The following is a 12,469-nucleotide window of genomic DNA, read 5'->3' on the forward strand; positions in this document are numbered from 1 at the left end:
CTCTCAGCCCTGTAGACCTCTCTTCCATATATAGCTTAAGCTTTTCTTATTTTCAAGCTTTGCATTGCTGTTTTCTCTGAATGACATTATACCTCTCTTTCCTCAACTCTCTTCATGTAGCCAGCTTAAAATCTATTGCTAATTTCTGTTGACTTTCAAGGAGCAGATTTTTCAACCCTAACATATCATTTTTCAAAGCATAATTTTCAAAGCATCACTGAACTGCCTAGACATATATTAACAGTTAACAAAAGGTAGCAAACAAGAATACTTGGATCTTTTCAATTTACCCTATCTTAAAAGAATAGGTAAATATCACTTTCCATATCAACTATCTGACAAGGTCTAGGGTAGACTCAATCATTAGAACTACAACCACAAATAGAATCCAGATAGCATAAATCTATATGCTAAGTATTCACACTGCTACTTAATTTTAGGTTATTTTGGGGGGGAAATATCCTTTTGATGAAAGGACTGTCACAGAATTCCACTCTGAACACATCCTCCACAGGAAAAATGCATTGATAATACTAAATGTCTCAAGATATATTTAAAAGAAAACAGAGCCTTTTATCTAACTTGTTAAGGTGCCAGTTCAAATTTAGATCAGGAATGTGATTTTTTAGTGTTTCTTTATATACATTTGTCTCATACAAATTGAGACAAACTGGAACTCTACACTTCCAAATGGGCAACAGGTACTGAAAACACATGACTTAATACTTTCTTTGATTTAATCCTCTTAAACTGGGTGGCAGCACAATTTTTGAAAAAGCTTTTTACATTACTGCTGTGTTTTGGTTAATTTTGTTCTCCAAGTAAGAATGGCATGTGTTTAGTACTGCACACTGATGGGGCAAGTAATAAAACATTTATAGAAACAAAACCAACTCCTTGAGTGAGGCACACTGAAAACCAGATTAACTCGGCAAACACTCCATCCTCTTCATTTATCTTTCTCTCTCTCTTTTTTTTTTTTTTTTTTTTTTTTTTTAAAGGCAATTCAAGTAACAGATTGATTAACTTTGGTAGAATAACTCACAACATAGTGCTTTTTGTAGTCTTCGGATTTTGATTGCTGTACGGTAGGCAGAAAAACGTATGTTATTCAGGTCAGCTGAAATAGAAAAAGGAACAATTCGAAGATAGGCTTATTATTGAATATATATTGAATGCCAAGAATGTATTTGGTTACTTTGGATGATGAAAAAATATTATGTCTGCCTGAAATAAAAAGTCTTCTCCCAAATTCCCCAACAAGTATCCAAGAAAAAAATTAAATGATCATTAGCACCATGGTGGGATACATCTCAAAGCAGTGCTACACAGAAAATTCTAAGAAAGTATTTTCAAACAGGTGTCAGGGCTCAGAACATGGTGGGTTGAGTACTTTGAAATGAAGGAGACTGAAAGGCCTCAGAAGTAAGGTCTCTCTGACCTTGGATCTCTTGTCTCCTGCCCCTCTTTCTTCTTCCAAAGTGATAAACAGAAATCAGAACTCCTCTTCCCCAAGGTGGGTCATAAAAACTAGAACTCCTCTTGCCCAAAGCAAGCCATAAAATCTAGCAAGTTCACTGTGACCTTCACCCTTCTCTCCTGAAGATTCTCCTGCGACAGATATCCTGTCCCTAGAGGAATATGCTGCAGGGAGAAGCCAAGAAGAATCTGAACAGATAGGCCTTGCTGGAATTCCCTTCTCAGTCTATTATCATTAAATTATACCCTTTCATCCAATCACAATTCCATGCAGTCATCCATTCCTCACTCAATCTAAGTGTAAAAATAGATACTTTTCCCTGTTGTTTTTGAGTCTTCTGAAGGCTCTCATGTCAGGTAAAACTTTGATTAAGTAAATTTCTTGTGCTTTTCTGGTTGACCTGTCTTTTGTCATAGGAGTGTCACTATGACCCTTATGATGGGTGAGAAGAGGTACCACCCTTTTCCGTCCGTTGGTAGGAAAAAGAGGAAGTTAATGAAGAGAAAGCACAGCTTATTAAATGCACTGCACAGTAGGCAGAGGGCCCTTCCTTTTTTTCCCAATAAAGGAGATTTTCCTCCAGGGGCATCTCCCCCAAGGACACTTCATTTTCTTCCAGCCACATTGTCCAGCTCACTATCCATGAAACTCATCTTAATTATATGTTCCTCCCATCCTGATCGATTTGGTTTTTCTGTCCTTTTGCAGATCTCATTAAAATGATCCTATAATCAATACTCAACTCTTTGGAAACAACAGATATTGCAATTTCTTTCTTCGTCCCCTAAAGACAGAGTATCAGAGATCAGTAGAGTTAAAAGAAAACTCAGATATCATCAAAATTTGCCCCTTGTTTTACAAGCTAAGCAAACCAGTAATATGTCTTTTGTTTGTCCAACTTTTGCAGGCCCCTTCACCCACCAAAATAAAAACTCACACAGAAGCCCAACATTTGAAGAGATTAAGAAGGGGGCATCCCTTTTATTGAAACAGGAGAGGGAGGCTTCGGGTGCTGCTCTTCTCTCCAGCATCTCCTTAGCTACCCAAAGAGAAAACTTTAAAAAAAAAACACTGAACCAAACAGAGGAAGTAGACACATTCAATAAGTTGAAAGACACATTGCCCTAGAAATTAAAACAAAATCAGAATTCTCATCTGTGTTTTCTTGCATTTTTGTATAAAAATGAATTTAGCTTTTAACAATTTAGACAAATTTAAACCAGGTGAGCTAAGTTGATGACATGTACTAAATAAAAAGTGAGCCAAAAGCAAATTTAAGGCAGTGAATTGAAGTTGGCTATATTGTAACTGTATATTTATATATATATTTTTGCGTGCAAAGCTGAAGGTTAAGATGACTCAATACGAAGGAGGTAAAACCTACAATTACATTCTCCCCTGTAAATCAAGTCCTTTTGGCTCACATGATTTCAAACCACACAATTCTCCTAAGAAAGGCAATATCTGTTTATTACATTGCCCTTAGAAGTTTAACTGCTTTTAAATGTCAATGACATGATTCTTTTAACATTAACATGCCATGTAAGAAAAGCTGGTGATTAGCTCCTATTTAAGAATATACAGTTCTCGGCCAGGCACAGTGGTTCAGGCCTGTAATCCCAGCACTTTGGGAGGCCGAGGCGGGTGGACTGCCTGAACTCAGGAGTTTGAGACCAGCCTGGGCAACATGGTAAAACCGCGTCTCTATTAAAATACAAAAAATTAGCCAGGAGTGGCAGCAGGCGCCTCTGGTCCCAGCTACTCAGGAGGCTGAGAAAGGAGAATTGCTTGAATCCGGGAGGCAGAGGTTGCAGTGAGCCGAGATCACACCACTGCACTCCAGCCTGGGCAACAGAGTGAGACTCTGTCTCAAAAAAAAAAAAAAAAAAAGAAAGAAAAATGAAAAAGAATACACAGTTCTCAGTTGTTTAGGTTAATTAATTACTATTAATAACACTTACCAAGGGATTGAAAGAGTTCGGTCATTTTAGGATGGTCCCAACAGGTAGGTCTGTGTTTGATGGCTGGAAAAAAAAGGTAAAATTTTAAAAATAAACAAAAGATCAAAAAACATCATATAGGCCAAAAAGGAAATACCCAAGTGGAAATGATTTTTCTCAAATTTTTAAAAATACATGCAAAATTACCCTCATTATGAACCATTCAGAAACCCAGTGCCCAATTATTACTTAATATTTGAAACATCGGCCAGGGACAGTGGCTCTTCCTGCAATCCCAGTACTTTGAGAGGCCAAGGCAGGTGGCTTACTTGAGGTCAGGAGTTTGAGACAAGCCTGGCCAACTTGATGAAACCCTGTCTCTACTAAAAATACAAAAATTAGCCAGGTGCGGTGGTGGTTGCCTGTAGTCCCAGCTACTCAGGAGGGCGAGGCATGAGAATCACTTGAACCTGGGAGGTGGAGGTTGCAGTGAGTCGAGATCGTTTCACTGCACTCTAGCCTGGGTGACAGAGTGAGACACTATCTCAAAATATATATATATATATTAATAATAAATTTTAGCTAGGTGTGGTGCCTCACATCTATAATCCCAACACTTTGGGAGCCTGAGATGGGAGCCCAGGAGTTTGACACCAGCTGGGCAACATAGCGAGACCTCATCTCTCTATACAAAAGTTTTTTATACAATTTTTTAAATAATAAATTTCATTTGAGCAACTACATTGTGAAAAGACAAATGAAATTTTTTGCTTTGCCTATTTCAAGCAGAATTGAAACTAAAAATTAAAACCTAGATATAAAATGTGACTGTCATGAACCCTTGGGCCTTGACTTGATGTGGCCAGATCAATGCAGGCTCCAGAATACACCCATATCTGTTAAGCAGATGTAGATATCATTCAGAACAAATCCTCCAAAAGCAGAAGTAGTGCTGTGAGAGTCACTACCCTTTAGAAGTCTCGTCACTATTTCCAAAGACTGCAGAAACAAGTTTAACTCTGAATGACATCATCCCACAATCTACGGAGCCTCCCTCCTCTTCTATCTTGAGTCGAACCGTCCTCTGCGCAAATCTACCCTTTCTTCTCTTCATGTGTATCTGGATTCCCCGCTCCCCTCAGGCAAGTGTCTCTTGCCACTTTGACTCTGTGTTCCTCTTCTCAGCTTCCTCCTATTAACCAGTATTATTATTTTCTATATGTATTAAACTGTTTTCCTCATGTTCTTCACTTTAAAAGCAAGTTGTATACTTTCTCTGTTTCTGTAAATTTCCAAACTAATTCATACGTTAGATGGAAGTTTTGGGGTAATAAACTGAGATTAAAACATAAATGGAATGCTTCAATTAAGTTTCTTAGGTAAACAGTTCATGACTTTGGTGGGTCAGGCCTTACATTTAAAAAGAGTTAACTGCCCCTTATCTAGGTCAGGGTAGATTAATAAAGTAATAGTGCTCCAAAGACTTCTTAAATGACACCTAGTTCTTATAAAACTATTTAGTAAGTGAAATGAACCAGCATAGTACCTAAGAGAGTGATATTACAACATTCATAAAATCAAATTCAAGAGAAATTAGTTTTTAAGCCTATGTAATAGATCAAAAACTGGGGCATGTCACTGGGAAAAGAACATCATCATTGTTATATACACACAGGTAACAAAAACCCCAAATAACTCATACTTACCTTTGAAAAATATTTAAAGTGTGTATTTGCAATTCGGTATGTATCCTGGAAATATTAGCAATTGGGTATGTATCCTGGAAATTCCAAGATCTCAAACAAAATAATATAACTACAATGTGAAGATCTGTCTTAGAAAGAGCTGGAAAGTTGTCTGGCACCTCCACCCAGATTCTTGACTTCAATGCAGAGACAAATACTTCTACTTCATGGTCCACTACCGAACACCAACAAAACCATTCCACCCTTTGGTTTGATGGTAGTGATACTATCCAAATTGCTCCAAAGCCCATGGAGTGGGTACTGAAGTTGTTTGACCTAAACTCTTGGTATTCATCATTAGGCTCAGAGCTTTACAGAAATGCAGAGTCTCAGAAAAATTTCCTCCCTATCACCAACAAGTATGGAAGGATTTACTGAGGAGGTAATGCAATTCCAGTAAGGCATCATGGGCTCCCAGTCTGAGAGAACCTACTAGGATTCATTGATCTCTTGTCTTCTCTTTCAGGGAATTTCAATCTCCATGACAACAGTATTGTCCAGAGGCAGACATCTCATCATGGAGCAAACCAAGGCTCAAGAACCAAACTAAAGCCATCGGTCACGTAGAGCCAGACATTATACTTAAACAACAAATATGCTTTCTCTGGAATTACAGGTGTGGGTCTTCACCTCACACAGCCTCTACATCATCACAAGAGGAAAATACCACTATCTCTCAGTCAGGCTGAGAACTGAGAATTCAAGGTGAACACCACTTGCTAATGGCTCTTTTTAGTGAAACCACTATTGAGAGCTGAGGGGAACACACACATTTGGCAAACAGATGGAGGGAGGGAACGGGCGTCTCCCTTTGTGAATTCAATACCAGTTGATTCATTAGGCAGAACTGCCAACACAGAAAATAAATACAGCCTCTGGTTACAAAAGTATCACTGCCACTTACCAAACAACAGAAATAAAAAAAAACAGGAGATGCAGTTGGCTGCTGGTTTTTTGTTTTGTTTTGTTTTGTTTTGTTTTAAGTCAGGGGAGAGGGTTAAAGCAAAATCCACAATGAACCCAAAGGCTTAAAGTATTTGAACAGCTGCAGATAGCTCAGCTCCTCTTGCCAAAATGCCTGAAGTTCTCCCAGAGTAGGCAACCAAAACAGAATAAAAGTAGCATTTTACCCCAAAATAACAACAGCTTGGGTTCTAATTAATCTCAAATATGAACAGGGAGTGGGACTTCATATTGTGCAGCTTGATAAGCTCTAAAATAAAATTATGATTTTATTACTAAAAATCCTCTTTTTAAAAGGCAACAGCCATGGGAATCTATCCAAGAATAAAATTAAAAAATAAAAAATAATTTTTTTTATTAACAGTACAAATATTTTATTTGTACTGTTAACAAAGTAGCAGTTAACAGTTAAGTACAAAATCACATGGAGCAAACATAAGTGAGAACATGTGACATGGAACTAGGCTGACCAGCCATCCAGTTTTGCCTGTGTAGGGAAAAATTGTGAAGGTCTTTGCTGTGGGCAAAAAATCAGTGGGTATCCTGTAAAGCTTAAATTCTCTTTGAGCTATTTTAAACTCTGCAAACTGAAGAAAACAGATAGTAATGCAAATGACTTCTGTCAATATAAATGCAAATTGTGCCCAGGGGAATGCAATTGATTATTGTCCTGTGGATATTGACCAGTTTGTCAGCTTTGCGTCCAGAGGTAAACTCATTTCAGCATCCCTAATCTGACTATAGATAGGTGACACTTTGTATTCTCTTTGGAACCTATTATAACTTCTTACTGGTTCTCTTATTATGAGTTAAATGAAACATGCTCTTTTTGTATTCATAAAAGAGTTAAGATTTTTTTTTGCCTATTTTGAAAACTATCCTTCAAGCAGCATAAATCCTGCTTTATACTAGATTGTATACAGGAATTATACATCAGCATCCTGGTATAACTATTAAAAGTGCCCCCTTACTCTGAAGTGCCCCAGCTGGGATAACATATAATCTCTGCATTTTATGGACTTTATCAAAATATTAAGCCAATAAGGTTAAGAAGTAATATATCCCTCCACCTATTATTATTCATAACAATGTGTACTGGTAAGTCACAGAAAGTAAAATACAAATAATATAAGATTGTAGCACCAACAAATAAAACAAAAAAAGTTGTGCTGCAATACTGCCTAATACGTAACACAATGAACCAACAGCAAAGGACATGCACTTTTGATAGACTGATAAAATACTGATTTCTGGGCAAAGGACTGCTCTGGGGAAGATACTTCTTAAACCCATTTGTCCTCATTAGAGTGGTCTGATATTTTTCCATGAAATCTTAAAGGATGATCAGAAGGCATCTTGCTGTCCAAAAACTGACACTTACCAAATATACTTAATTGCTACTATCTATCCAATTTTATGCTTATAACTGGATTTTGTGAGGTTTGCTATGTATCATTCCATTCCAATTATAATTATAAAGGCATATAACATAACATAACTAAAGATGAGTTAAGTAAAAATACAAATGTGGGGACAAGAATTATGTATATTGCCCTGAAATAAGACAATCACAGAAAGAAAAGTATTTCTTCTTTGCTGTGCAAAGTAAAATATAACATACTAGGTCAGGATGTATTATATTAATCACAGTAATAACATGCAATTGGAGTGCTCAATTTGTACCAAGTAAACTTTTTTGGATAAACTTTTTCTATGTGTAAATTCAATTTGGATTACAATTCTATGATTTGGGTGACAATACTGTCTCCATCTCACAGATGAAAAAAACTAGGGCAGAGAGTGCTTAGATAACTTGCCTGAGGTCCTATAGTAATAGAAACAGGATTTGAAGAGATAGTCTCATTTTAAGCCTAGACTCTTGATATGGAAGTATATTTGCATAATCAAGGTTTTAAAATATTTCTTGATGAATCTGTCCAAATTTGAGTCCATGGTCTATAATTAGAATCATTACAAATAACCTCATCTCCCTTGCTTCTCTCTCACCCCTTGCCAAGCCTGGATCAGCTCAATTACTTGCCTACTCTGGACCTGAGCAGCTGTGGATAAAAACAACTGGAGAAAATCACTCAACAGACAGACTCGTTTTACTTTAAATATGTGATTTCAAACCTCAAATGCCCAACTCCTGGCAACTGCACTACATTCCCTAATAAACTTGCTTTCCCAAACTCCAAAACAGAAATTCACTACTGCTATCTCTCTCCCCAAACTGGTTTCCTTCTCTGCCTTAGTATCATTTCACTTTATCTCACGCTTCATTGAAAACCTAAATACCACTAGATGAGGACTCCTTTCTCTCTCCACCAACTCAAGAAACCTCCCTCCATCTGCCAGTTTGTCATCCTCTTTCCCCTTTAACTGAGAAATTGTCCCCCTTCTTATTAAACACCAATTCTTCCCAACGATTTCTTAAAAATTTTTTATGCTGCACTGTCAACCCCTCTTTCAAGAAGACTATCCTTTGTAGAATATAAATGTTTACAACGTGCCATTCTTAAACACACAAACACACACACTCACACACACATCTACCTCAAATCTACATTTTCTGCTAGTTATCACCTTTTTTCTCTCCTTCACAGACAAAATTCACCAATGAGTAGTGTACCATATCTACTTCCTCGTGTCCCATTCACCACTCAAGCCACTTCTGTTTGGCTTCCATCTTTTCTCCTGCACTCAAACTGGTCCTACAAATATTAGCTATGAACTCCATGGTGCCAAGTGGAGTGGCCATGCTTCACGATGGGGAAAAATAAGAGACGAGAAACACTGTAAATAAGTTATATAGTGTATTAGAAGCTGGGAGGTGCTATGAGAAAACCAGAAGTCTCCAGAAAAGGAAGTTGACACAAGCAAAATACAGGTTCTGTTAACACCTACTTTATGTACACTTATAGAAGTTAGATATATACAGCAATCAGGCACGAGCTCCCAACTAATCAATTTTGCATTCAGCTGCCTAAAGTACGAAGAGTGAAAACAAATGTTGGCAATCTGATATGACATCATTTATCTGAGTAACACCTTCTTAAAGATCTGAGAGGTGGTATACTTACTTTGGAATTTATAATCTTTTCAGTCCTTGTTTCACTCAAGACTAGAATATAGGAAGAATGTGGAGTACCCTCATCAGTAACATTGATTCTCACTCTATGCACATGCTTGTGTGTGGGTGTGGGTTTGGGTGTGGGTGTGTGTGCCTGTGTGGAAAAGCCCCTGGGAGAGGATGGAGGTAATGGGTGAGAAAGCTGTAGGAGTAACTTATATATTCCTCAAGTTATATTCAACTTCCTCATCCACTTACAAACACTGTCTACAGTCCTCTAAGCTTTTAAAGGCAGGAAATCCATATACTTTTAGAAACAAAAAATTAACTTAAGAGAAAAGTTAAGAAGTGTGGAGGTCAGGATTTCAAGAAAAAAAAAAAAAAAACCATTCTGTCAAAATTCAAATAAGATATATGATCCCACTTGATAACAGGTACTGTAAAAGTTTAGAGTCTTCCTTAAGAAATGCCATTAGTATCTCATGATAATGAAGACAGGAGGCAGGAAGACAACATTGTAAATTATGAATAATTCTGTAGGATTTGACTATAAAAAGCATTTAGGCTGGGCACAGTGTCTCATGCCTGTCATCCCAGCATTTGGGGAGGCCAAGGCAGGAGGACTGTTTCAGGTCAGGAGTTTGAGACTAGCCTGGGCAACATAGCAAGACTCCATCTCTAAAAAAATCCAATTAGCTGGGCCTGGTGGCATGTACCTGTAGTCTCAGCTACTCAGGAGGCTGAGGCAGGAGAATTACTTGAGGCCAGGAGTACAAAACTCCAATAAGCCATGGTTGCACCACTGCACTCTGGCCTGGCCAACAGAGTGAGACCCTGTCTCTTAAACAAATAACACTTAAAATAATTTCACACTCTGGAGGAGATTTAAAGATACAAACATGGAAAGGACTATATAAAAATAGGCTACCATACCATACACCCCAAAATACAAGATGTCAATATTGCATGTATGACTAATAGAACCATTGTTACAAAACAATAAGGCAAAGTTTATTTGTGTTTGTTTTTAAATAAAGTAGTAGAATTAATGATCAAAACTGATGTGCCTATGTGCGAGGGGAGGGATAGGTGATAATTGTCTTGAGGGTACTAGATTGTCTAGAAATATAAACAAGCAAATACTCAGTAAACCCAGGGGAGCCTCTAGCTTGATAATATTTCTACATGAGCCCAGAATTCATAGGGAACCCCACCTCCTACCCAACCCTACCCTCATCTCCCTGACTCTCAAACTGGGGAGATTCAGACCATCAGCCAAATTCCTGTAGGTCACTGGTTGTTGCACTGGCCCTGGGGAGCCATCTGAAGGTGTTAACAACAGGACTATGTTCCCGCAACAGTTGAGGGGATCACTGTATCCTTTAAGTTTGCTTTTAAAAGCTGGATTTGTAGCTTTTAGCTTTTTATTTTAAAATAAATTACTACTTTATCTCTTTCTTTTATGTATTTTTAAAAGCAGGGATTAATTACTTCTAATTTTTTCTATATGGTTATATGAAATCTTTTACTGTATTATTTTACTTTATAATCAACATATTTCTATTTATTTTACAATTTTAAACATTATTCCTTCTGTACTTTTGCTCATTGCAATGGCAGTTTTAAAAATTTAATCTTTATAAAGTATAGGTATCTTTTTTCCTCTCTGAATGGCCCCACAGTGATCCTACCTAGATTGTACGGTAGAACTCTACTAACTGTATCCCTTACCCTAAAATCAAATTGCCCAGTAAGGCTGATGGTGCCATTATAATGCAATAGAGTTGGGTAATCTAGAAGATTCCAAGCCAAAATACTACTCCATGGCCCAACAATATGTACATTAATGGCAGTGAAGGTGATATTTTAAGTCCTGAACTACCTAATGTCTCTCAAAGACAATGTCAGTTCCACCTAAATTACCTCAATTAACTAGGACAACAGTAATACATAAGATTTCTTCGCAGTGATGGTTTGCTGGCTGCTGCAGGGCAGGCTTTCTGCTGTTGGATTTTTAGTTAGCCAAGGTATGCTTATGCTCATTTATCTGAAGCCCCCCCAAGCCCAGGACTTTAGTGATCCTAAGGTACTTACATTCTTTCATAGATCAATTTTATTCTTACCTCCCCATCAGCAGAGTTGGCCTAGTGAGTTTTAAATATTTATTTTCAATAAAAACAGAGTCACAGACTATTAGAAAAACAGACTCTCCAGTACATTTTTCTTATGCTTCTACTTCATTTACTTCTTTATCATTAAAACCAAAACCACAAGCTCCACTTCTGGAAAGAGATTCAAAGTGTGGCCCAACAGTTCTTCACTTAAAAAACTGGAACCGAAAAGATACCATCCCTCATCTTCACGGAAGAGGGAAGGCAGAAATAAAGGCTGCTGTAGGGACCCTTTTGGAGAGAGCTATGTTTATTTTTTCATTGTTAATTATACCTTTGTTATGGGTTTATTCTGTTCTGGGATAAGTGTTGTATAACCTTTAATGATAAAATGCTTTATGTTAATTCTTTGCAGTTGCTGTTATACATACTTTGTTAGCTTTCATTTTCCTGTTAGGTTGAATATTTGGAGATTGCCTTGCTGATACTCCTCTCTGCCCTTCTTTAGGGAAGAACTATTTCTCCTGTATTGCCTAAGCTGGTACACACTTCTTCTAAAGAAATATGCATGAATTCTCTCCTCTAGACGGTATGTGTAGTTCTGCCAAGACAAGTTTATATAATCTACACAAATGAACTGTATGACTGCGATAAAGATCAACTACTCGCTCCCCAAGATTTTACAACTATTACAAACTTCATTTCCTTTCAGTTACTGAAGGATTAGGGCAGGTAGAGGGTGGCCTTGGGAAATGAGAGGGGGTCTAAAAGAGCTTTGCAGGATTATCAATAATGGACACAAGAGTAGAAAATAAAAGTAAAAAGAGAGAAGTAATAAATTGAGGATGATCTTCATTTCGATCCTCTCAAAGAGGGAGTTAGAACAAGGGTAAGAAATGTAAGACTGCGAATTTTATAGATACAGACAAGTTTATGCTGGTTATATTTTGCAATATTGAGGAATGTCAGTTTTAGAAAATGTGACATGCATGGTATATATAACCAGAGGTTACTAATACATTCATAATGAAAGCTGTGTGTTGTGTGATATTGTACATTGTATTTAGGGTTCTATGAAGAATTAACGTGTGCACTTCAGACTCCAGTGGGAAAAACCGAGCTATAGAATTGTTAAATTGTGATGGTGACACCTTGTC

The 12,469-nt window shown here is 37.3% G+C and overlaps 1 protein-coding gene across 1 annotated transcript in view; it reads right to left on the reverse strand.

The window, feature by feature from the left end:
* Window positions 1-12,469, reverse strand: part of UTRN (utrophin) — a 603,735-nt gene that overhangs the window by 87,124 nt on the left and 504,142 nt on the right. The window contains 3 exon segments of the mRNA XM_030928184.1: window positions 1,046-1,120; window positions 3,442-3,487; window positions 3,489-3,504. Coding sequence (XP_030784044.1) covers window positions 1,046-1,120; window positions 3,442-3,487; window positions 3,489-3,504 — 137 coding nt within the window.

This window comes from Rhinopithecus roxellana, chromosome 4 (genome assembly GCF_007565055.1).
Source record: "Rhinopithecus roxellana isolate Shanxi Qingling chromosome 4, ASM756505v1, whole genome shotgun sequence".
Classification (NCBI taxonomy): domain Eukaryota; kingdom Metazoa; phylum Chordata; class Mammalia; order Primates; family Cercopithecidae; genus Rhinopithecus; species Rhinopithecus roxellana.